Genomic DNA, 26,567 nt, shown 5'->3' on the forward strand with positions numbered 1-26,567 from the left:
GATGGTATAGACATAAAGAGTGATGTCAGTGAGATTTTTGGCAGCTTAAGTCATCAGGAGTTTTGCACAAATTTCAATAGAAATGGTATTGTACTTAAGTTTATCTGCCTTAATTCATCAGTGTCCTCCCAATTAATACACATACATCCAGCCATTTTTATTACTGACTGAACACACACATTTTTTATATCTACATTTGTCAATGCAAAGCAGAATGTGATCCTACTCAATTGTTAAAAATGTAGATCTCCAGTAAATTAATTAAAATAAAAGCATATTATTTGGTTCTTAAAATCAGTAGAAACCAAAGAAGAAAAATGGCATTTACCATGTCGGGTGGAGGGGTAATCGCTTGCCTGTTTTTGAAAACAGTTGAGAACGTTCTGTGTCATTTTACTTTCCCCAGCAGCTTTGGTACCTTCAATGGATGCAAGTACATGAGTTTTGTTGTCTGGATGTAAGTTTTCTAGTTTGGAAAGGTAATGTCTGTAGTACCAAAAGGAGTATGTTTGAAAGGCAGGTATAAATATACAGTTACATACAGTTTAAGTGCTGTCGTGGTGCCTGCTGCTGGGTGTGCTGGGGAGCTGCCAGCAGGCAGTGTTTGGGCACTACCTGGCAGCAGCAGTAAAGCGATGAGCTGGTGGGTTTGCTGCTTGCCTGGAAGTCAAGCAGAGCAGTCATGGGAAGCACAAGCTTCCCGGTAACCCCTGAGGCTGAAGCTGGGGCTTTGCATGACCCCCTGAGCTGGGCTCCCCAGGGGGGCTCTGGCACGAGCTCCCAGCTCCGGCGGTGCCAGCCCACAGGGCCCCTCTCCTCCCAACGTGCCGAGGCTGGAGCACAGTTTTGGGGTGACTCTCACCCCCCAGCCCCCGTGCTCAGGTGCGAGGAGCTCCGCAGTGACGCCCTGGCAGGGGACCCAGCCACCATGGCAGCCAGGCACCCGGGGGGCCCAGCCGGCCTCTGCCCCTCTCCCCCACTGCCGCTGCGGGGAGCTGAGCACAGCTCAGAAGAAATGCTGTCCAGGGCACGTCCTGGGCACAGCAAAGTTGTTTGTCACCCTCACAATTTTCTTAGGATTTTTGTTTTGTTCCTTTCTCGCTCTAATTCAGGTTATATCCTTCAGAGAAATATGACGCATTAAAGGGCTGTGCGTGTATGAGGGGACAGGCTGGCAACTGAAGCTGTTCTTGACATAGCGGAGAAACGATCTAGAAAATAAGAGGGTTCAGTTCCGTAAAGAAACCCCCAAGAGGTTTTGCCTGCACCTGGAGCAGAAGGACAGGAGATCCCGGCCCGTGGCAGCAGCACGGCTGGGCTGACCGGGGATGCAGCATTTGCTGCCCAAAGAGGGGGTGAGGGTCTGCAAGTCCCAGGCTGGGGGTTCTGGGGAGACCCTGCCCTTGCAGCCAGGCACAGCCCACACAGCTCCCGGGGCTGTGCCTTATGTTGAGGAGTGTTATGGTTTGTGGCGTCCTGTTATAGTGTGGTATTTTAGCGATATAGCGTTATAATTTTGTGACACTGAATACAAGTGCTGTTGCATTTAATCCACTATCACAGCAGTGCTCTTCTGCTTGCACTGCCACTGACCTCCAGGCCTCACTGCCTGCAAGGGGGTGTGTGGGTGTGTGTGGTTTTTTTTTTTAAAAAGAAACCTGTGCAGCTGCGTATAGTTATCCCATAACATATTAGCTCTTGAGCCTTAATTACCGGTCACCGGTAGCTATATACTCAAATCCTTCAGCTACATTTACCAAATCTTCAAAGACATGACACAACCCACTAGTTAACAGCTTGGATTTTCTGTCATGTGCCATCAGTTTCACAAGGGAAGGTGTTAAAAGCAACGGGACCAGAACATAGCGTTGGTAAAAGCACAGTGAAGTATTTGCCATGCTTCAAAATTATATTTTTTTTTCCCTACAGATGCAATCTTTGATCTAGGAACAAAATCCATAGTTTGTTAAACATTATAAATTATATCCCAACTGCCAATTCTAAAACCCCATCAGCGAAAGAGCATTATGAAAATTAAGCTGTCTTGAATAGGAGCCACTGACCTGTCGGTGATAAGCTGTCCCATTCCGCAGTGAGCTGGGCAGCAGCTGTGGTTCCCCACCCACAGAGGAGAAGGTTGGTGGGCAAATGGTGGCTACGCAGCACCACTGTGAACCCCTCAGCACCGGGGCTGCCATAGCTCTCCTCGTGCAGGTTCCTGGTGGGAGCAGTGCTGGTGGCCCCATCCGCTCCGGCTGAGCCCAGCTCTGGACCCCGGCTGGGGGACCCCAGGGACCAAGCCAAGCCTGGAGCCAACAGGAGCCTGAGGGACCTGCAGGGCTGCCTCCAAAGGGACAAGGAAAACGCTCACCGATGGGAGAAGGGGCATCCACCATGGGGTGCAGATGCTGCCCCTCGTTGTGTGATGTGAAATGAGTTTGGGTGAACCACTTTGTATGCCTTGGTAAACCAGGAACTTTGTGTCTACAGTGCCTGTCACAGAATGGTCAGAGCTGGAGGGGACCTCTAGAGATCACCTAGTCCACCCTCCTGCTAAAGCAGGTTCACCTAGGCGAGGTTCAGCTGTCAGCCTCACCAACACCTGTCTATGGCTAATCACACAGCTGAAAGGGGCTCATGCATTAGCCCTGTAAGACAAAGCAGATGAGGGAAGGAGGAACATCAGCAGCGTTTAGCCATGGCCTTTGTGGCAAAGATGGGAGGTTTGTGTTACTGGGTGAAGTCCCTGTTCCCAGAGAGCAGTGTTGTGAGTGACAGCCTGTCCTGCTTCCAGCAGGGTAGGTATTGGCACGGTGTCACAGGAGGGCTGCTGGGGTTTTTACACAATTTTGTTGGGGCACTATCAGTTAGATAAGCTGTGTGCCTTGTGGTCAGGTCAGGATAACCTGGGCAAAGTCAGCACAGACTGCAATAGCACTGGGTGCTTCCAGCGGATAAGGATAATCAGTAGTTTTTCTTAATAAATATTTTGGCTTTAACAATATTTTAATACTTCTGAGCACTTGTTTCAAAAGGTACTTTCAGTATGTTCAGTTGGTGAAGTGAGAACAAAAGTGTGTGATGTTTTTGGCTCAGCAATAACAGCCAGCACCTTGTCCTTGACGCCCTCTCCCTCAGAGGGTTTGAGTGGTTGATAAAAAGTTGACAACTCAACAAAATTCACTGTGCCTGTTAATAATTCTTCTATAAAAGCTGCTCATTTTCCCCTGCAGTCTTCAGTCACTTTTAGCATGAAGGGACTCATCCTGGCCCTGGTGCTCGCCCTCGTGGGTAAGTTGAAGCTCTACCAGCACTGCTGAGCCACGATGGCCACGGCGGTCCGAAGCAAACTGCATCTCCTCAGGGCCTGTCAGGGATATTTACAGCTTAATTTGCTGAGGCTCTTTTATGACTTTGGCTGTAAACTATTGGATTTCTGTGCCTAGCTCGGCAGCAGGGATAAAGCCCAGCAAGCTGCAGCTAGTGAGCAGGGCTGGTGGGGGCTTGGAGTTGTGGGGGTGTGGGGTGCGCCCCAGCAGCCCATTACTAGTTGTTTGCCAACCATTAGCACACTGAATAAATGAATAATAAATGAAGGGATCCACAGATGTGGGGGGGGTTCTCACGCATCCTTCTCTTTCTTCCCACACAGGGGGCCAGAGGCAGGACCTCGGTAAGTGCGCTCCCACCCCAACGAGCAGCTCCCACGCTGCCCTTCCCTGCGGCCGTGCCTTGCCCACTGCTTGTGCCTCCTTTGCAGCAGTAGCAGCCTCACCCTTCTTTGCTGGGATGGTTCTTGTGAATAACATTGCAACAGTCATAGCAAAGCAGGTGTTTCTCTTATATTTTTTTAAATAGACCCCATTTTTCATACCGGGAAAACCTACCTGTATGGCTACGAGAGCTTCATCCTGCACGGGCTGCCCGGCAGGGGCCTGGCAATGGCAGGGCTGAGGCTGACCTGCAAGCTGGAGATCAGCCACGTGTCTCGCAGCATCCATCTTCTCCAGGTAAATCGCCGTGGGTGTGGGAACCCACCCACGCCATGCAGCCTCAGGCACTCAATTCATACCTCCCAGCTGGCAAAATAAGTAAGAGTGATGAGAGCTCACACGAACGCTTGGGGCCCTTCACGGTGCTGAGATGACCCCACGTCAGAGCAAGCAGCCTTGCTTGGGCAGGGATGGTTTCCCCAGTGCGGGCATAGGTGCTGGGCTTTGCGCCCCAAGCCCCCGAGCTGTGCTGGGGGAAAGCCAAGGGCGCCACTGGAGTGTCTGTAGCTGCAGCCAAACTGCTTTGAGCCACCAGCTGTGACCTACAGACAGCAGCACAGGCTTCCCCGCAGCCCACGCCTTCAGCTGGGGAGCTGGACCTGCTCTGGCTCTGCTGCCATCAGCACTTGAGCCCCCTTGACTAAAGCTGCCTTAGGTTCGTCTCCTTAGGTTCTTTAAAGAAATGTCCTTAAGGTAGTTTTCCTATGCTAAGCTTGAGTATGAAAATAAGAATTCAAGCATGTAATACCCAGTTTTTCAACCTGGTCCGTAGCCTAAGAAAAGCTCGGTGCTGGAATTCACCTATCGCATGAGAAAGTCCCATCTGTCTCCACTATCTTCCTTTTGATATTCTTCACATAGGCGTTAATTCAAACGTGAAGAATTCCAAAGGTAATGCTTGTGCTTAGCATAATGATATCAAATCTGGAAGCGCTGTTACTCACTGAAGAGACTAAATCAAACAGCTTAAAATACTGGCATGGAACGAAAGACCACAGAAAAGGGATCTAGAAGACACCACGTGGGGAGAAAGCTGTAAGAGGTACCCTTAGCGTTCATCCTAGAAGTTTACTCAGATCTGTGTAAGTGTGCATATATTCCTGAAACAGCGTGAAGGAGTGCTTGTTATCAAGCTTTACGCACTGCTGCAATTGCAGGCTCTGTGTAACCTTGCTAGAGCTGCTGTAACTTCAGCAATTGCAGATGATAGTCTTGAGTAGGATTTAATCTGAGGAAATGTGACAAGAGGCAAGTCACCCTTACAGCATTGATTATAAATGCCTAAAATAAAACAGAGCACTGAACCCACACCATTCCCCTGCAGAGAACACACAGGAACATGTACTTCTGTGTGCAGGGGGGTGCGTGTATGTGGCTAGATAGGCACATGCATGCAGGCACGTGTTTCCCACTAGGTAGCAGTCAAGGACTTGGGCACAAGCTTTACAGCTTGGTAAGCTCAAAATGATGACAGCTGCTTCCAGAGAGACATCACATCCCACGGGGCCACCTCCTGCGTGAGGTCCTGCGGTCACCTCTCCTTCCCCATCAGCTGGGCCGCAGCTTTGGCGTGCTGGGATGTGCTGGACTTGGAGCAGGAGCCAAAATAGTCCCTGTGTGCTTAGGCAGGCAGCTTGAACAGCGGCTCAGCTGCCTTGCAGGCTGAAGGGAGATCTCACCAGACACCTGGGGAAACCGGGTGAGTGTTCTTTCTGTACAGACTGCTGGCAGGCAGTGTTTCGCTCACCTAGCAGGCTTCACCAGACTTGCTGAAGTTTTGAATGTTGCTTGCACAATCTTATTTCTCTGGCACAAATCCTTCATGGAAAATGCACTTTCAAGGATGCTTCCCAGGCCCAGCACAGGAACCTGGGGAGGAAAACATTTTCTGCAGTGTTGGACAAGTGGCTTGTATCCTGCCATGGTTTGGAAGTGCCCAGTTTCCCTGTTATTGCACTATTTCAAACTGACAGTGAATAGGATGAACGTTTTTCCTAACTTTATTCACAGATTCGATCCCCAAAGCTGGAGGAATACAATGGCTTCTGGCCCACGGACCCCTTCACTCCATCTTCGAGGCTCACAGAGACAATCGCTGCGTGCTTCAGCCAAGCCTTTAAGTTTGAATATGCTGCAGGAAGGGTTGGAACTATTTTCACCCCTGGGGACTGTCCCATCCTCTGCACTAATCTAGTGAGAGGGATTCTGAACATGATGCAGATGACCATCAAAAAGTCACAAAATGTGTATGAACTCCAGGAGGTTTGTTTTTTTTCCATTCGGATTTCATTGTTATTCTCATTTTACTGTCTTAGAGTAACTTGCCTGTACATACACTTCCCAGGCAATTTTCTTTGACCTGTTTATTCCTGTTTCAAGTGGAAAGTTCATTGTGTTTAATCAACGCTCACAGGCTGGGATTGAAGGCATCTGCCAAACCAGATATATTATCCAGGATGACAGCAAGAATAACCGTGTTACCGTTTCCAAAAGCAAGGACCTGACAAACTGCCAGGAGAAAGCAGTGAAGAACATGGGAATGGCATACATCCGCCCCTGCCCCACCTGCCCCCTGGTATGAGCAGCACAGTGACCTGCTGCCACGCTTGGGCATAAGCCACTGCTGAACACTCACGTGTTGCGCTGATGCTAGCAGGGAATTTGACTTGTCTGTGCTAATTTACTACCACTCCTTTGTCTTTCTGAATGGGTCTCTTTGCACTTCTAGAAAGCCAGAAACATTAGGGGCACGGTGATGTTCACTTACAAGATGAAGTATGATGGCAGCGGGACCTTGATGACGTCTGCTACATCCGAGCAGGTGTACCACATCTCTCCCTTCAATGAGCCTGACGGGGCAGCAGTGATGGAGGCAAGGTAGGCACTTCCCTGGTGCACGTCCTTAGCGTGGCTGTGATTATCAGAGCCAGCAGGAGATGCCAGAAACATATTTACTGTCGATTTGTGAGTTAACAAGAAGCATCTGGCCTGCGGGGTGCAAAGGGCCAAAGCACAGTGTATCCCTCGGGATGCACAGCCAGGTCTGATGCCCTGCTCTTTGGGGGCTTTGCTGGGCCACCTGTAACATTTGTCCAACTTCTCAGAGACTTTGGCAAACTCTAATGAAAGCTCTCGCCAGTCCTATGACATTTCCAGATAATTCTATGCAATGCATGAACAGAGAAGGGCACGATTCTTCTGTGGTCAATGCTCAGCCCGCAGCAGCCGCTATAAGCGTCCACGCACACGGTGACGTTCGAGGCTAGTGACGCATTTTGTTCTTTCCCTTGAAGACAAGAACTGTCTTTGGTCGACATTAAAAGGGCTCCTGTCAGTGCACCAAAAACTCAGCTGCAAAACCAGGGGAGTCTCCGTTATCATTTCTCAGGAGAGCTACTCCAGATGCCGGTTCCTCTAATAAGGATTAAAAATCCAGATTTACAGGTATTAGAGGCTTACTTCTCATACTTTTTTCATTATTTATAAGGTTAATAAGTCATCACAATTATTTTAGACATGAATCCTTCCAGCTCTCTGATCTTTCCCACAGTTAACAGAAACACTGCGGCAACTAGTTCAGGATAATGAAGAAGGAGCCACTAAAGAAGCTTCAGTCAAGTTCTTACAAATGGTCCAGCTTTTTCGTGTAGCGACCCTCGATCACATTGAATCTTTGTGGGTGCAGTTTGCCAGCGACCTTCCCTACAGGTAACTGTTCCCTTCAGCCAGGATTTCTGATCGGAGGCATACTGGGAAATGGGGATAATGAATCCTCCTCTCCCTGGCAGACACTGGTTCCTCAGCGCCATCTGTGCTGCTGGAGCTACTGACACGTTCAGGTTCCTGAAGCAAAAAATTCACGATGAGCAGCTGAACATCTGGGAAGCATCTGCGGCTCTCTCTCTCGCCTTCCATTTCGTTACACCCAACAAACAAACCCTAGAAGTTGCCTCAGTGAGTACAGATCATCCTTCTTTCTATTTCCCTCTCACTCCTTTTTAAAGGTGAAATCAACGGATTATAAGTGAAAGATGCAACACATATTCTTCAAAATTTGTAAAAGGTATTAACAGAACTGGGGAACGCTTCAGAAAATGTTCCCAACCACTTGTTGCCAGTATTTTTTAATGGTTTTGGTATTTGATGTTAAAACCCACAAATCTTAAGAAATGGCTATTTATTTATTTTTGCCAAAATTACCTTTTAAAAAACAAATAGACAAACTCAAGAAAAGAGTATCATGTACCCAAATTCTAAAGTGCATAGAGTATAATTGGAGCGAGTCTACTCACTTTTATTGTAGCTGAGTGACTAACATTTGGGTTAACTTCTGAAAACATTTAGGAAAAATCCAAAGCAATTTTATCTATTTATTTCTCAAATGTAATTTTCACTAAATACCAGCTCTAATTACTAGAAACATTAAAGACTGCTGCTTCTTTCTTCTGCAGACTTTTCTGACCTGTCCCCAAATCCAGAAAGCACCAATGCATCGGATAATTGTTTACCTGGGATATGGTAGCATGGTAAATAAATACTGTGCTCAGACTTCACTCTGTCCAAATGAACTTCTTCGGGTAGGTGTCTCTCTTTCTGTATTTATAAAGAGTGAGGTAATTTTTCAAAAGCCTCTAATTTAGCTCTCATAATGCTGGCAATTGGGTAACTTGCTGTTCGCATGCCTCGCTCTTAGCTGTGATTGTCTGTAAAATTGCAAAGACAGAATGAAACACCGAGCCGATGCCTTTGAAAAATCTGATCTTAGCAGTTCAGAATTTCAAATGGAAGTGGTAGAAGCCCATGGTGATAATGGATCCTGTAAACATCCTGAAACTAGTTTAGGCATAACAAATTCAGGATTAAAGCAAAATCATTATGACTCCTCTCTCTACTTTTACACTAGATAGAGTGTACTTAACAATATTAAAAAGGCACTAAGGTGTGAATACAGGCAAAGCTGTAGGTGTGTCACAGGTTAGGGCTTCCAAAACTGCTTATAACTGTCAGAAATACTCAGGACGTTGTCCTTCGGCTGTGCAGCTCTGGCTCCTCGCTCAGAAGGACCACAGCACTGAGATGGCCTGCTGGCCTTTGACGTGCTTGAATCTTCCCCAAAAGACTGAAACAAACCCAAGCCGCTAGAATGGTAATTTGTCTTCTCAGAACAGCAAAACTGTTTAAGTAAGCTTGCTGTTGCTATAGGAAGTGAAAAATATGCAAGTGCAATACTGCTGCCCCGCAGCCGCTGGGGGCTGCAGGCTGCAAGGGCTAGTGGGGGTGTCCCAGGGAATGACCGAACCCCGCGTCGGCTCGGGGCTGCTCTGGAACTTGCAACAGACTCCCAGGTACAGGCATCCACCCAGGATTATCTCCTGTGCTCAGGCACAATTCAAAATCAACTACAGCACTGTGTAAGGAGAAAATCAAGTTTGCTTGTATGTTCCACATTTGGCATCCTGATAACTATGGTGAGATTTTTCCTGGAAGAAAATTCTGAATAGCTTTATTCTGGGTTTTGCATCAGTAGTTGTTTTGCTTGCTATGGCAATGCATATTTTTATGCATTTTTACATATTTTAGGCCTTATTACAAGATTAACACAATCTGCTCTGTTTTCAGCCACTCCATGACCTTGCTACTGAAGCCACCAGCAAAGATGATGCCAAAGACATGGCCTTGGCCCTGAAAGCCATTGGCAATGCAGGAGAGCTGGCCAGTACCAAACACATCCTGAAGTTTTTGCCCACATTTTCCCCGGCTGCCGCTTCATTACCAAACAGAATTCATGCTGATGCTGTGCTGGCCTTGAGGAAAATTGCCAGAAAAGACCCTAAAAAAGTAACTGAAATCATTATTTAAAGAAATGTCTTAGAGGGTATGGTTTGGGTTGACTTCATGATCGGGAATATAAAAGCTATCGGGTAACATTAGCAGCTCTGGGCAGATTTCTCAGTTGCTGGTCTTCCTCTTGCTCACACTGAAAACTCCTGACATCACCCCATCCTTGCTGATATCCTGGGAAAGAGGTTGCTTTAGTCGCTGTGACACTGGGACCATTACTAATGGCTGTTTCTTCCAGCCCCATCCACTGTGTGCCCACAGATATCTTAATTTTCGGTGGTGGGTCCCACGCTCAAGTCTCTGTTTAGGGTTTTGTTCCCTATTCACCGCAGGTCACGCGTGCACAGTTTAGGAGCCACTTCTCACTGAGAAGCTGTGAGGTACTCACAGGTCGTATCTTCCTCCTCTAGGTAAGAGACATCGCCCTCCAGGTCTTTATGGACATCACTCTTGCTCCTAAAGTCCGAATGGTGGCTTGTGTTGTCCTCTTTGAAACGAAGCCTGGTCTTCCAGCCGTAACGGCGATGGCCAGCTCGCTGCTGACAGAGCCCAGCTTACAAGTAGCCAGTTTCACGTATTCACACATGAAGGCTTTGGCAGTGGGCAGGATCCCACAGCTCTATAATCTGTAAGTAGAGGAAGAAGCACATTCTTTAGTAGCAAATTTTTTTCCTTGCAGTTTTCTAAGAATTTGGTCGCACTCAACTATCTTCATACGGTTGTAACTCTTCATTACTCAGATCTGCTGCCTGCAACATTGCCATTAAACTACTGAGCCCCAGGCTTGACAAGCTGAGCTATCGTTACAGCAAGGTCATTCACATCGGAGATTATTCCTGTGAGTACCAGGTGCCCTGGTTCACCGCTTCACCTTACGTAGCCAAATGCCTCTATTCCATTCAGTGATCTTCATCCAAAATCCAATCACAGGCTGCGAGTTTAGTGCACTCCTGAAACAGAAAAAGCACAAGAGCATCCTAACATGCAAAACCCCCTGAGGATGTTCTACCACTCTCTGGGTATCTGGTGGGGAAAGCGGAGCTTGCACGTGGATTTAGGCCTCCTCCTCCAGTTGCTGTGGTCATGTTGACTCTGTCCTAGAACAAAGTTCTCCTCTTGAGGTTGCAAACTTGAAGACTTATGGGACTGAATCCTGGCAGAACCTCTTGTGATCTATAGCACATACCTGAGGTTGCTTACATGCACCAGGCACCTCAGAGACCCTAACCAAAACCTCTGCTGCTTTTCATTCCTGTGACAGCTGAACATCAGGCTGGTGCCATTTGGAGGGTCTATCTAATGAACAGTCCCAGCACTGCATTTCCATCTGATATAATCACAAAAGTGAGAGGATATTATGCAGATACTGCAACAGATATTATCGAGGTAAGTATTTATCTAAAACGGCTAGCTAGGTGCAAGCCAGCTACAGATAGTATTACTTGTTAAGACATTTGGACTGTGATGTAGTGTTTAACTCCATCTCTGACTGTGAGGGCGGATGTGGAAGAGAAAATTTAGATAATGATTATGATTTTACATAAGCGGCTTCTTTTATTTGGGCTTCTTGACACATACATTCATCATTGAACACACGCACTATAGGCACAAAAATGTAGAAGAGTAGAGGAAAGCTTGCTCAGCAGTACATTCATCTGCTTGCCTAAGTCACACAGCATCTCTGGTATTTTGCATAAGTACAGGGAAGTAGCATCTGAAATTAAATTTCAGCCAGCACTGCAGCCAGGGCAGTGTGAAGCCCCATGTAACAGCATGCAGGTATTTACTCAGAATCTCGGGCAAGCTTTGCAGCCTGGGCTGAGCTCCGTGCTGCCTAGAATTATCCCTGCTGACTAATTCAAAGCTGGTTTAGCACATTCTCAGCATCTGCAGCCATAGCCTGCAGCCATCTGCCAGGTAGACGTAGCCTTATAAGTGCAATGGCTTCATCCAGTATGTATTTAGAGTGGCCTTAGTGAGCGTGACAAGGGGTACAAAGGTTTTCCTGGGCTCTCTTGTACTCGGGCTGTAACAGCTGCCTCCGTTTCCTGCAGGTGGGTGTCTGGTCACAAAGCCTGACCCAGCTGATCAGGAAGCAGAATATTCCCTTTGCTGAATATGATACATACAAGACGCTGAAGGAGCTCGGTAAAACGGTATGTCTCTACACACCCTTCTGATCTGTTTGCAATACGCAGTCCTGCTAGCTCTCGGGCCGCATAGCCCACCCACCCACCAAGCCATCCCTTTGATGCTTCAGTGAGCAAGGAGTCAGTCTTCCTGTTTGGTTGTGGAAAAATGTACTTGTACTGTACTTAACGCTGTCAACAGATGCCACCTTTTCACTCAACATGTTTTAGCCCTTAATGTACAGTACAAGAAATGATGATGATGGTGATAGGGAACCAAAATTCACATTATAAAATGTCTGTTAAAACACGGTATGTGATTGGTCTTCTCTTTTAAAATTATTATCGACTAAGATTTTTGTTCATGAGTCCTAGCGTGTCACCCACTCCAGTAGCAGAAATCACCAAGTTCTTACCTCATCCTTATGTGGGGAACCTCCCACTGAAGTCAGTTATGCAGCATAAGAAAGGCCACATAGGTTCAGACCTGTAAGACGTCTGTTTGTTTTTTGGCTAAGCAACCATGGCTAGCATCATTCAGATGGGATCTGCACTTTGCTAATACATTACTGTATTTTACGTGACACTATCTGCTTCTTCCCTTTCTCTCCGTCTCTCCTTAACACCACAGCTTCTGGGATGGAAGGAACTGCCTCCCGAAGACCCTCTGGTGTCCATTTATGCCAAAGTACTGGGCCAAGAGATCGCTTTTGTTGACATTGATAAAGATGCCATTCAGCAGACCATGACGGTACTGACAAGGCTGTTGTCTTTTCTGTCTGTGGTGCTGAATAATTTCCCCTCCCTGTCTCTTCTCACATAATCACATAACCTATTTCTCTGTTTTCAGAGTCTAACTGGATCGTCAAACTGGCAGCCAATGGTGAAAAAAGTGGTGGAAGAGGTCCAGCAAGGTGTTTCAGGCCAGTGGATCCTGCCGGTGCTGGTGGGTGAGCTGCGGCACGTTGTCCCCACGGTGGTGGGTGTGCCACTGGAGCTCAGCCTGTGTGGCACTGCGCTGGCCCAGGCTGCCGCCAACGGTGAGCTTGGGACTCCAGACCTAGCGGTTCCCCACAATAACTGGGGGTCCAATCCCTCTGCTGAAATTAAATCCCTCTATAATCTTGAAAAATGCTCTTGTAATGTGGAAACATCAGTGTTCAGCTACCTCCAAATGGTTTGAGAATTAGCACGTTCTACCTCAGACATATTTGTATAATTCATTTGGAGTAGCAATCTTTAAATAAACACATAAAGTATTTCAAAATGCAGAAGCACTGCCTGTGTGTTAACTACTGTGCTTACTGAAAACATTGTATTGCCAGCATTTATTGTTTCTCTGTTCATATAATTCCTGTCTTTTGCAGTGAATATACAGATATCACCACCATTATCTGACAATTTTAGACCTTCACAGTTGTTGGAAACCAACATGGATATTCATGCTGACATCAAGCCAAAGTAAAAATTACATATATTTTCACTTACACACAAGCATTTATATTTATATTTGAAATAGATACGTGATTGCATGTTGCCATATAGGGGTCTTACTTGCCCCAGGTTTGGGACGGCTGTGCTAGTCCAGAGCAGTGAAGTTGTGAGAAAGCGACACAGTCACCTGATGCTTTACGACCCTGCGAACAGCAATGCGTGCTGTATCCTACAGGGTGCTGTGCTGTTCTGCCATTGCTGAAAATGCTTGCGTTTGTATCTGTTCAGTGACTAAAGACACTGAGCTGTGAAGATGTGTTTGCTTATGAACAGGTTTTTACAAGTTCAACATAGAATCCCATCACCACCTGGCACAAGCTGGGGGGATTTCGGGGGAAAAAGGGAAACGCTTCTGGATCTGCAAAAGTACTAATAACGATAATAATAACAATGATAACAATGATAATGATAACCTAGGAAAATCTGAAGCTAGAAAATTCTAGCATTAGCTTGTCCTCAAGCAATATATTGGTGACAAAGCAGTGAGAAAGTCCACGTTAGCTTTGTTCATCAGATAAATCCCTTCACCTTTTCCAGGGGCACTTCAGCATTTTTTATCCTGTTGTGCTACATCTCTTCATCCATCAGTAGTGGCTCTTAAAAGAAACAGAACAGTGTGAAAACGTAATTTTGCATTTCAAAGTTAAATATGTGCATATTAATCTGTGATTATGCATGTTTTTGTTTCCACTCTTTTAGGGCGTATTTTCATGTGATTGCAATGATGGGGATTAATACACAATATTTTCAAAGTGGTCTTGAATTTCATGCAGAGTTCAGTGCCAACACTACAATGAATTTTGATGCCAGGATAAATATGAAAGAGAAAAATTTGAAAATGGAAATGCTTCCCTGCGATCAGGAGGTTGAGCTCGCAGCTGTGAGGTACAGAAGAGCTTGTTGCATTTTGCTTGTTAGGTGTTACTACTGTTCATGAGCTTCCCGTTATAAAATCATAGACATACATCTCCTTGTTAGGGTCTGCCATACTTCAGCAACTAGATAAAGCTTAGTTCTGTCTTTTTTTGCACCAGCAAAGACAGGTAAGCAAAATCGGAAGGCATTACTTGTGTCACATTTATCGCTTCTACAGGACTGAAGTTTATGCTATTTCAAGGAACATGGGAGAAGTAGATTCCGAAAAGAAATCCCAGCTTCTCCCCAGAGAAGAAGTACCAAGTACCTCCGACCAGCCATTTCAGCCATTAGAAAGAGCCTCGGGACCTGGCAGCTGGAAGGTAAGGAGGCCTCTCGCCATCTGTACTGCAGACAGGTAGCGAACAGAGAGCTCCTCGCAGGGGCTGACCCCCCAGCACAGCCACTGGCTAGCCAGGTCACAGGCACACAAACTGTGGGATTCAACGGGTGCCTCGCGTACCCCAAACCAAGCCTAACGTAAGTCCCCGTGGGTTCAAGACATGATGAGAGTGAGCAGACTGTGAATGACCATCTCACGCAGGTAGGGTTGCTTTGGCAGCATGTCTTCCTGTATATTTACAGTCATAGGGAGGGTGTGTGAAATTCATATCCTTTGAACAATATCCCTCCCCCCCCAAGCCAGAGCCGTGCGGAAAAGATGGCTCTTGGGCAGGGTATATGTTTTTCTTCCAAATCCTGAGGTAATCCCTGCAGCGGATCGCAGAAGCCCGTTCTCTTATGTGCTCTTCAGCTTCTGAGGATTGGGTGGGAAGGCTAGGTTGGCTTGCAACAGGAGGGCTAGTAACCCAACACTGATGCAGAAGGATAGCCCCTCAAAGAGCCCGGCAGGTTCTCGTTGGGAAGCGTGTTTGTGAAACACTGCCTGGGAAAAGTTGGGCAGGAAAGCAGCCCTCTTCCACACAGCACCACGTCCCATGCTTAGATCTCTAATTTTAAACAGGACTGTCATCATTCTCTTCATTAATAGGAGGAAAGACTTTAGGAGCTGTGACAATTTTTTTGTAGAAAATACCTTTATTTGCCATATTTTTGTTTAATGTAGCAAAGCAATACTCCTAGTGTGATATCCAAAGGATACCAGCAAGGTTCAGAAGAGGCACATCACTACAGTGTAGGAGGAAGATCTTACACACACCTCTTCTGTGGAAAATTTGAGAGTTTGGGATGTTCTGCTTGTCTCAGCCTAAAGTCACGAAGTTCTGCTTTCTTAAGAAATACCTACCTGCACAAATTAGTTGGAGAACTTGAAGCCAAAATAATTTTGAAGCCAGGTACAGTCATGACAACAAGCTTTTCGGTCAATCTCTGTGAAGTCTGCTCAAGCAGAACAACCCTGCAATCTAAGTATCTTGACTTCAGTTAATACAGATGCTGACATCGACAAAATACAGCTGGAGGTTCAGGCAGGATCCAAAGCAGCTTCCAAAATAACTGATGGACCAACCTCAGGGTCTAAGGAAGAGGATAAGACATCTCTGTACAAGGACATTCAAGCTAAACTGAAGAAGATTCTAGGCATTGAAAATGTGTTTCAGGTAAGAGACTCTGAGCATCAGAGAGGGAAATACTTTCCTATAAATGAAGGCAAGCATTTCCAGTGTGGAAAACTGGGGTGGGTAAGCAGGGATTCCAGCTGGGAGGAATGGGTCTAGGTGAGTTCTGGCGCAGTGTGCAGGGCTGGGAAATTGTATTTCATTGAAAGCCTGTGGTGAGCAGCTTGTCTGACACCCAGAGAAATGTAACAGAACAAGCTATGAATTCATAATGCTTTGAACTGTTTTTGGAGGTCGCAAATAAAACACGGCGCCGTAAGAAACGTATTCACAGAAACGACAAGCCTGCAGTGACAAACGTCTGGGCAGAGCCCAGTGCACACCCCCTCTCCAGTTCATCCTCCTCTTCCACTGCTTCATCTGTTGATGGTAAAAAGCCTGGAAATGAACACAAGAAAGATGAAATAAGGCAATCTGGGAAGAAGCGTGGCAGCAGCAGCAGTGTCAGCTCTGCTAGCAGTAACATCTGCAGCAGCAGCAGAGGAGACCGCTCTGGAGCCCAGCACTGCAGTGGGGACAGTGAATATTCCAACCAACAGGTAATTCCCCACGCTGGACCTTTCAATATTTCTTGTAGTGAACATTTTTGTGCATCAGGACATTGTACCCATAGAGTATGGACCAATGAAAGAAAACCAGACTGTTAAGGGTGGCTGTTTGCTGCAGGACAGACAAGGTAACCGCTTAGCAGAGCTTTTTCCCCTTTTTAACCTCGTTGGTTCTCTGAAGCATTTCACATTTCGGAGGATTTCGGTTTAAAATGTTTTAAGAATTTTATTTTGTTTTGCCTTCTTTCCATACTCAATACTGATTATTTTTTTTTAATGCATTTGTCAAAAGTTAGTTCTTTGCCTTCTCTTAGGTCTTCTTACATGCTGTTTTCACAGGGAAATCCACCTGTTTACCAGTTTTGGTTCAAGCCAGCAGACAAACAGGTACATTTACTGCTTATACGGTGAGCAGGGCCTACAACTGCTCTCACTAGCTTTGCTGCACTTAGAGCTTAGTTCTCTGAGAGTAAGAATATGAGAAATTAATTCTGCAACTTCCAATGGTAAACAACTTGCTTCAAGGTGTTTCTCTGCTTTTGCAGGGCCCAGGAAGAGAAGTCCTGAACAGCAGCATCAGCCTCTCCTCTTCTTCAGCTAGTGATGAAGGCATCTCTAGAGCCATGTCTCAGGTGAGCATCATAATCTACGAGAAATAAAATAATTTACTTTGGATTTCCAGTTATTGTATTATTATAACAGAGTAGGAAAAATATAGTGATTTAGCATATTAGGTAATGATATAGAATGAAAATTGTTTCCTGTTTTATAGAGGTGAGCACGTTGGAAGGCCGTTGAATGTTTTTTTTATATTCACTCAATACAGGCTACGTTTTTTAATGAAACTGGAATGTATTGCCGTATATGTTGAACTTTGTGTTACTCAATAACCAATTCACTATAAAAATGAGAACACTTTAGAAGTGCTGATGTGCTTGATCAGAAACTGGTTTCAGGTATTTTTTTTATTGCATATCTCTGAAAATTTCAGACTCTACCACTTTTGTTCGTTATGTTTTCACTGCCATGTACTTCTGTTCATGTTAGCAGGACCGTACAAGGCCTTTGAAAAGACCTTGATTTTGCAGTAAAGCTTCAGCTTTGAGAGCAATCCCGGTGTTTATTCAGGAAGGACAGCATGGTACATAGTTAGTTAATGGTGCCTCATCCTTCTGTAAGAACGGTTGTAAGAATTATGGAATCTGGAGCAGATGTTATCAAAGCAAATGTCACACGTTTCACACAGTGACCTACATGCCTACAAAACAGTAAACCTTGCTTTGCTGGGGCACCCCCTCTGCACCAGCAGCTTCCAGCTGATAGTGCAAGTAGCTTGTGGGGAAAAAAGGCAACGAGATCTACCTTCTCCCCCACACACTTCTGTGTAACTTGAATTCACCTCTCTTTTCCATCTTTTCACATTACTACTTCCCTGAACCCCTCTCAGTCTCCCCCAATGCTCTCACCCCACACACCCTCCTCAGCCACAGTCTTGCTCTTTCCCCATTCCCCCTAAGCCGCCAGCCCTGTCTCACCTGATCCTTCCGTGAGTCTCTGTCACCCGGACTTAGCAGCACAGGGGGGACCTGCTGTCCCACATCTCACCCCACTGGCAGCTCCCCCCTGGCCCAGTGGGGACTCCTGCCCCACGGCTCGGGTAGCACCGGGCACCAGGTCCTGAATTTGAATGGGGGGGGCACGTGCTGCTCCTTGTGCAAGTACCACGTTTTGGCCTGCACTGAACAGGTCCCTCCGTCAATACAAATTATCACCGTTTCAAACAGGTGGTTACACAAATTTTATCAAAAAGACTACTAGCTAAACTACAGGTTGGTAGGAGAGCAGCGCTGAGCTGGGTGATACTGGTTCTTTCTGCAGTAGGGTCCTGCTCCACACTTCCCTGTGTTACACTGAAATTACTTTACAAAAAGCTTCCCAGCAGTACTGTTTTACTTGCATAGGTCACGACAGCACCCTTGAAAGACTATGGCAAAACTGCATATGAACCGAATAGATCAAGCAACAATCTATGATGCTATCCCATAAGTCATGTAAAAAGACCTTCTGAATGAAACTTTTCCTTTACAAATACTTTTTATCTGTCATTTTAATAGAGTAATTTTAATGCTTTGTTTATGCCTTTGGTCTCTACTTCCCTTCTACTGACTTAAGCCTAAATTCTTGGGAGACAGCAAGCCACCGATGCTGGCTGCAGTCCTTCGTGCCATCCACAGAAACGAGCAGCCGACAGGATTACAGCTTGTGCTGTACACTGACACACAACCCATGAGATCGAGGATGCAGATGTTTGTTTCAAGCATCACAGGATCAAGTAGATGGAAACTCTGTGCTGATGCTTCAGTAATAAATTCCCATGAAGTATCGGTGAGTTTAAAATAACGATGAGCTCAAAAGTAAATGAAATTTAATGATCTTAACTATGTTTTATAAAAAAGAATATATATATATATATATATATATTCCCCTCTACTAGGGTTCTCTTAAATGGGGTAAAGATTGCCAGGACTACCGGATTGCTCTTCAGATTGCAACAGGGCAATTTGCTGCTTATCCAGCTATGCAGATGAAGCTGGAGTGGCCAAAAGTACCTTCACTGGTCCGAACAACTGCAAAATGGTGAGATTTTAACTTTAATTTTTGAAAAATTCACCTGTGTCAATGCTCTAGATAGTTATAGATTCAGTTCTGCAACTTCTGAGCTGGAAGAATTTCCCTTAATTGGTATCATATTATAAAATCAGATTACACGTGTCTGTTTTCTCTGTGTATTTACTCCCTCAAAGCATAGTGCATTTTAGTTGGCAGGAAACCTGCTTGAAACAAAGGGGTTGATGGGATTCAACTAATCTGTTGTAGACTTTTAATTGAAAGTGCCTGAATTAGGAAACTGGTCTCCCAATGCTTCCTAACTGATGGAGGCTCACGGCAGAAGCTTAACCTTGATTCTCTGAAGGACTGTCTCTATTGACTGTACAGGGAAAAGAATTTCCTAATGTAGGCACCTTGCCTCCGGCTTCGGAAGAAGATGATACAAATACTTCCCATAAGGCTTATTGCACACTAAATAGCAAATGTTGCGTGACACTTAGTGTAAGAAAACTGTAACTGCTGGATTCATTCACTTATGTGTCTATCCATACATGTGCAATGTATGAATGAATACAACAGAGCCTGTACTCACACATGCATTTGCCCAGAATACCATACTGATTGCATATCAAAGACTAATCTTTTTCCATAGTGCTACAAAATAGAGACGCATACAGCAACTCAATTATCTAAATATGCATGGCACACAAGCTTTCACATTAAAGGCACACAGGTTGACAAACGTATACTGAAGAGGAAAACTTTTTTATATTAGATTGAATTACCTGAAGTGCTGTTAATCTGCCCTTATTAGAGGGGATGAAAACATCCAATTGGCTATCCTGGAGCACCGCCACAGAACTCGCCTCTCTTCTGCTCTGAGACTATGCCTTTTTTCAAAGGAATATTTTCTGTATTTCTCTATTTGAGTCCCAAGCCTGTAAGGGAACCAAATCATTGAGATGCCTCTGCCAAATCATTCTTAGTGGGTGAAGGATCCTTACTAAAAGTTACCGCTGCAGGGCTCACACATTAATACACGGTCATCTATTTTTCAGCATGTTAGTATTCCAGTTTTTATGTACTTGGTGCCTATTTTTGACTCTGAATGTATTTAAAACAAGTTGGATATACTTTTCTTCTCATATCACTGTCATCCAGTCTTCTGAAGACTGTTTAACCCACTAACAGTTAAAATCTGCTTGTCCCTCCTCCCATACACAACACATAAGGTTTGTGTTAGCAAACCCTGACACAAAACATGGCTGACACAGAATGCATATTGCTTTATGGGGGTATTTTTGCCTGAACAAATAATAAGCAATGTTTTCAAAGACAGATCATTTTAATACCTTCCTTTTCCAGGTTCTACTCGTTTCTTCCAGGAGCTGCCTATGTGCTTGGGTACTCCCAAAGGCAACAGCATGGTCCCTCTCGCCAGGCAACCTTGGTTATGGCTCTGACATCTCCAAGAACCTGTGATGTAGTCCTCAAGGTACCCGAGGTAACTATTTCCATTATCTTTTATCCTGGGGCATTCAGTGCTTATGAAACCGAAGGTTAACAGCTTTTTTAACCCACTGATTTTTTGATTTTTTTATTTATTAAAAGATAAAGAAGCTCCCACCACAAAGATATTACATTCACACAGTTGGTTCCATTACGAAAATATCTTACAACACATTTCTCTTTCTCATGTAGCATGCAAACACACAAAATAAGAAACAGATTACAAAACAACCATCATGATTGGTGGCACATTAACAATAACTTATTAAAAAGACCAGTCCTCCCCAAATCTTCAGGGAGATGATAGGTTTTCCTGCATCCTGGAAGATAGTAAAACCAGGCTGTAGAGAAGCATGACAGCCCAATAGCAGCCCTCAATGTATAGGCAAGGAGAGGGTGGGCATCTCAGGTAAGCAAACTGTTTGCATTGAGATCAGATGTGATGTACAACTCCCCAAAAGGTTACAAACTGGTGGATGTCAAACTTCATTTATAGCACTGCTATTCTATAGGTTGCAGATGCATCAAACAGTAGAGCTATTTCATGCTGTAGCCAGAGGACTTCTTTTTAGCTCTGACCTAGCCCTGGATCAGTCAGTACAGTCCTCTTTGAACATTAAAGGGAAACGATCTCTCATCTCTGCACTGTATTTTGCATTTACATTCATGTTTGTTTTCTGACTGCTTTTCAGCTCACCATTTACGACCGAGCCATCAGGCTTCCCCTACCATTCCCTTCAAGTCCAAGCAGGTCGATTTCAACACTGCCGCCCCCTGACTGGAATGTCTTTTCCCAAGCAAGAATTTCAATCATTGAAAACATTGAAGGTCAGCAATTAACTGTTTACACAAGCATTGGTTGACTTGCAGATTTTGGAAATAAGATTTATACTTTGGACATAACTTGAAATTGTTTTACATTCACTTAGAAAATGTGTGGTGATTTCAGATAGAAATAAACCCATCTGTATGAAAATCTGTGAGGCTACAAAGATGTAAAGAAAAGGAAACTTATCAATAAGATTAAATACTCAGTTCCATGCCAAATAGTGATTCCAAATGCATCCATTCTCAAATGCATCCATTTCAGGATCACTGCACAGGTTGCTCGTGAAGAAAAAAACATTACAAAATTAGTGAGAGGGACATCCAAGTGATCTCAGATTTGGGCTGCTCTGCTTGATTAGTGCTGTTATGTAGAAGCTAGAACAGATACAAAAGTATAAAGTATACCCATTAATTTAAAATCCTGCACTTGAAGGGATTATTGTTTCATTAATGCTGTATTAAGAGCTAATCCCATTATACTTACTTAGGGTAAATTTTAAATGGAAAAGCTTTATGTAATCCTGGGTTAAGGAGTCACGTTTTGCTTGAAGTCAGTGGGCTAATATCATAACTGTGTATTTCTTTGGTAAACACCAAAACTAGTCCATATTAGTTAAAATTGCTGTAAAATAATTTCTAATCAGAGCTGGTAGGATTTCCATCAAAATACCATTACAGTGAAAAAGGAGAAGTTTATTCTAGTGTGGCTTTTTTTCCTCCCATCTTCTAACTATTTCTAATCCTTGTTATGACTCAATAAAGGCAGCAGCATTTTAGTGAATCTCCTCCGGTGTCAATATGTGAATCATTAACAACATTTGAGAAATACTTTTGACTACAACAAAGTTACAAAAGCAAAAAGGCCACAAACAGTTGCACCAGCACCAGCTGTGAGCAGAATTTATCTAACACAGAGACTGAATCATGAGTGGGTTGCACTGATGTCTGGGGACTGGCAAAGTTTTGTTTTGTATTACTACAAATCCCTTTTTTCATCTGAAGGAATCATTTTGCTTTTACGTGAGAATAGGTAAAACCAGAAAATATTTGGGGTTTTTTTTTTTTAATTACAAATCTAAAATAGAATAACTGTCTTATATAAAGTACAAAAGGCTTGCTTTTGACTGATTGGTTTTGTTTGGTTTTTTTTTTAGCTCGTTGTTCAGTTTTCCAGAACACGTTCACAACCTTCAATGGCGTTACATTTAACTATTCAATGCCTGCAAATTGTTACCATGTCTTGGTACAGGACTGTAGTTCAGAACTGAAATTCCTGGTGATGACGAAAAGACTTGAAGAGTCTGCTGACCTTACAGCAATAAATGTCAGACTCGCCAACCAGTAAGTAATTGCAAACTTAATGAAAAATAGATGTCAAGCTGAATATGCTATAATTGTGAAGACCAGATTGTTAGGGCAAGTTAGTGCTAGCGTAAGACGCACGCAAAAATTAACAGTGTCAATGGAAAGATTTCTAGGAGTGTCACTGGGATTTGGGACTTTGTCTTTCAAAAGTGCTTCTGAAATATATCTGAGGTTCCCAGTAACCTAAAGTCTTTATTGCCCAAAATTCTTCATTAATTTGTTAGCATTTAACCATCTCATTTCAGTTCTTTGTAATTAGGTAGACACATAAACTATAAATCCACAAGTGACTACTGTAATAATTTAGTCTGGCCTCCTACGCTAAGCTAATAATTAGAACTAATTAGCACCCAAAATCATCTCAGCAGAGATGTTGAGAAGTGGACACAGCTGAAAAGGGAATTACTTATCCCAGATTAGAGGCACTCTCTTAAGTCATACTTTTAGTTGGTGCATAATGTTCTAATCTATATGAAATTCATTTAAGACACACATTGTTTCATCTTGGAGCAATCGCCTCTGCCATCATAGGTTCTTCTTTAAAAGTATAGTTTTATACTCGAAGATGTACGGGATTATGCATACCAAAATCATTGTAGGGAGTATTCTTCAAAGTGCACAAATGGACTTTGATCTGTAAGGTTTCATTACAGGTAATTATTTAGTTCTGAAAATTGTGTGCCTGACTGTGCCATGCCATAACGTTAGAAAAAGAGAGAGAAACTAGCATTCCCTGCATGTGTTTTGTGGAAGAACCGAAGGATACTTGTTTTATAGGCTGTATCTTTTGTGATAAAGACATTCCTCGTCACTGTATCATTCCTAATCATTTCACACAACTGCATGGAAGTGCTTTTGATGTGCTTGAGCTTCATATTTCTTCATTAGAGCAAACACTGCTCTGAAGAAAACACTACAATACACAGACTATTCAGGCTGTAAGAGAACCACCGTAGGGAATCCAATCTTCCTTTGAAATGTAAAGCACTTTCAATTTATGCAAATGTAATAGCAATTACATTGTTCCACAGCAAGGGTCCCTATAGCCTGGTATCTTCCTGCCTGAACTGTGGCCACAAGCAGACACTCAGAGATGAGTAAAGCCAGGGAAAGATGTTTTGTGAGCAGTCCTCCCGGCACACTTCCCTGGGCGCTCGCAATCTTCCTCCCAAAGAGTAGCAGGTGTCTCATGCGAAAATGATATAAGCATCCTGCAGTGTTGTTTCTACCAGGACTTGAAATTTTGAGCTGAGTAGGGCAAAGGACAAACATTTGTTTATACTCATTTCCTTTACTTACAGCGAGGTTGACATGTATGTTTCCAATGGACTCATCCAGTTGAAGATTAATGGTGTTCAAGCCCCAACAGATGTTCCATACACATCTAATTCTGGTAAGACTTATCTTTACATTTTTTTTAATCTTTCCTGACCTTTTGAAGAAGGAGAGGATGTGATCCTGCAAACACCTCTCAAGATAAAGATCACCATAATTTGAGAAACAATTAGGTGATTTTAACATACCTTCATGCTAGCTTTCATAGGGGGTTGCAAGAAAGCTGAGCAGAGAAAGAGACGCTGATCCTGCATGTCTTTGTGCAAACCAAATAATGCAGGGCTGTGGTTTCTTGTGCTGATCACAGAGACCCACAGAACGAGCATCTGGATGTCCCCTGGCCACGGCCACCCTTGTCGCAGGGCTTTGTCTTGTTCTAGGCCAGGGAATAGTATGATCTTTTTCATTTCCCCCACCTCTTTCAAGATAAATTACAGCCTGCATTAAGTACCCAGCAATTTAACAAGTGATTCAGGTTGGACACTAAAACATTAAGTTCCTTCTAAAAGAAATCCCTTTTTTGCTTTTTTTGTTGCAGATGCAAGCATGCTGATCAGCAGCGAAAAGGAAGGCCTGTCACTAAAAGCCCCTGATTATGGCATAGATAAACTATATTATGACGGGCATAGACTTGAGGTATTTTTTAAAACTATTTTCAGTGTTTTTATTTTGAGAAGAAAAACATTTAAGTGCGTCTTTTCTTTGCTTCTTCAAAGATTCGGGTTTCCTTCTGGATGGCTGGAAAAACATGTGGTATATGTGGAAAATATGATGCTGAGAAGGAAAGGGAATATCAAATGCCCAGTGGATATTTAGCTAAAGATGCAGTGAGTTTTGGTCAGTCCTGGATCATCTCAGAAGACCCCTGTGCTGGAGGTACTAAGATTCTAACATATTAATGTCTTTGCCTGTGACGAATTAATTGGTCACACGAATAGATGAGTTACATTAATTGTAGCACAATCATCTTATTTTTCACCGTTTCTGTGATTAGTGGTCATAGGCTGAAAAAAAAAATAAATCTGACTTTCCTGAGTTTGGTATTTCACTGCAGATTCTAGGTTTGTTACATTTTTATATCAGCTTCTTACACACTATGTAGTTACCTGAAGTTTGTGTCTTCCAGATAAAATTATAAACTTAAAACTCCCTAAGATGATAAGTTAGTATGAAAAGTAGGTAGTTTGACTGTTGGAAAAAGACATTTTATGTCATCCTTAATAGTTTCATTCTTTATTTCCATTCTATCATTTCCAGACTTTTAGTTTCCCAGAAAAAAATTTAAAAACTAGCCCTGGCTATCAAAGTGGAGGGCATCTGAGGTGGGAAATACCCGGTTTATTTTCCTCAGTCTGAAGACGGACTTCCTCTGAAACTTTCAGCCTGGGAATGGTTGTTCTTACCATCTGGGTCCTATATAAAAGCAACATGAATGTATTGGTAACATTGGGGTGCACCTCCTTTTGTGTGGAAACCGACCCTCTGGACATGTGGTGGTATTTTTATAATATAGTCGTAGATCAAGCTCCCCTGGGGTAACTGGTCTAGCAAAACCTGGATCACTGAGGCTTAAGAACTAAGCTACTCAGCCATGGCAAACCAGATGTGATGCTAGGCACAGCACAGAAGCGGATACACGGATGTCTAGGTGCCGCTACTGCCCCCAGGTGAAGTGTCGTCATAGTTTGGGTAAAGTTGAGTATCAGCTGAGCAAGGTTTTCACGTGCATCTTTTCTGGATTTGGACACTATGTTCTACCTAGGTCCTATCTGGCAAGCCTCTGTCCTTGGAACTGTTTCCCACATGCCTGACTTTCCCACAGCCTAAGCCATTGGCAGAAAATAGACTTGAATCAAATTGGCTAATTAATCCACGTAGCCTGTGTCACTTGGTGCATCCATTGGTCTTAGCTGCTGCTTATTCTGCAAACTAAGTCAAAAAAGTTATTCACGTGAATTCTGTAGGTGCTTTAAGAGAATCCATTTTTGTAGCTTGCAAGCTGCAGCGTAAATCTGTCAATATCGAGAAGCCTGTTGCATTTGAGAAGGCGGCAGCAAAATGCTTCTCTGTGGAGCCGGTTCTACGCTGCGTGGAAGGCTGTTCAGCAACCACGGCTGTTCCCGTCTCCGTGGGCTTCCACTGCGTCCCGCCCGGTGAGTCTGCAGAGGGATACCTGTGCCCAGCACGGCCGCCATGTCTGGCTGCACTTCTGTGGGAAACCGCGGGGCTGGCGGAATGTATGTATGGAAAATATACATCACACGACCTCTTCTTTCTGCTTCACAGACTCTGCTCTCAGCCTGGAAGGGCAGGCTAGGCTGGGCCAGAAATCAGAGGACATCGTGAGCACGGTTCCCGCTCACACCGCGTGCTCCTGCCAGCGGCAGTCATGCCCACCGTGATGCCTGCCATGACACCCGCTTCACCGGGCCCGCTCGCCCCTGGCTGCCACCGGTGGCCGGGTGGGCTGGGACACTGAGGAGGAGGCCCCGTTCCCTCCAGGCCATCGTTCTTCTCTAGTTCTTCTGCAGATCTCGAAAATAATTCTGGGCACCCCTCGCCGGGCTTGGCCCTTTAATAAACCGTTGCTCTGTAAAAGCAGTCGGTCACGATCGTGTCTCTCCGACCAACCGGCTCCCCTAC

The 26,567-nt window shown here is 44.4% G+C and overlaps 1 protein-coding gene across 1 annotated transcript; it reads left to right on the forward strand.

Annotated features, from left to right (window-relative positions):
* The first annotated feature begins 3,248 nt into the window (after positions 1–3,248).
* On the forward strand, positions 3,249–26,494 carry LOC102046051 (vitellogenin-2-like). The gene is made up of 35 exons (XM_027814461.2): positions 3,249–3,291; positions 3,653–3,673; positions 3,859–4,010; positions 5,784–6,035; positions 6,187–6,348; positions 6,502–6,650; positions 7,067–7,217; positions 7,324–7,481; positions 7,562–7,727; positions 8,225–8,350; positions 9,393–9,611; positions 10,025–10,242; positions 10,355–10,463; positions 10,887–11,000; positions 11,669–11,770; positions 12,375–12,494; positions 12,594–12,783; positions 13,111–13,204; positions 13,937–14,122; positions 14,331–14,475; positions 15,219–15,447; positions 15,536–15,711; positions 15,963–16,268; positions 16,617–16,664; positions 16,823–16,909; positions 18,450–18,662; positions 18,772–18,914; positions 20,253–20,391; positions 21,089–21,224; positions 22,379–22,565; positions 23,891–23,982; positions 24,463–24,560; positions 24,641–24,800; positions 25,916–26,077; positions 26,211–26,494. Exons 1-35 carry the CDS (start codon positions 3,252–3,254, stop codon positions 26,324–26,326), a joined length of 5,166 nt encoding a protein of 1,721 aa, XP_027670262.2. The 5' UTR covers positions 3,249–3,251; the 3' UTR covers positions 26,327–26,494.
* Positions 26,495–26,567: the final 73 nt, after the last annotated feature.

This window comes from Falco cherrug, chromosome 12, assembly GCF_023634085.1.
Source record: "Falco cherrug isolate bFalChe1 chromosome 12, bFalChe1.pri, whole genome shotgun sequence".
Taxonomy (NCBI): domain Eukaryota; kingdom Metazoa; phylum Chordata; class Aves; order Falconiformes; family Falconidae; genus Falco; species Falco cherrug.

Bases quoted from the DNA above. Each gene is read 5' to 3' on its own strand.
- LOC102046051 (XM_027814461.2), top strand. From the start codon at position 3,252: ATGAAGGGACTCATCCTGGCCCTGGTGCTCGCCCTCGTGG. The intron at 15,448-15,535 runs GTACAGTCATGA...TCTTGACTTCAG, and splicing joins CAAAATAATTTTGAAGCCAG to TTAATACAGATGCTGACATC. The intron at 22,566-23,890 runs GTAAGTAATTGC...CTTTACTTACAG, and splicing joins AATGTCAGACTCGCCAACCA to CGAGGTTGACATGTATGTTT.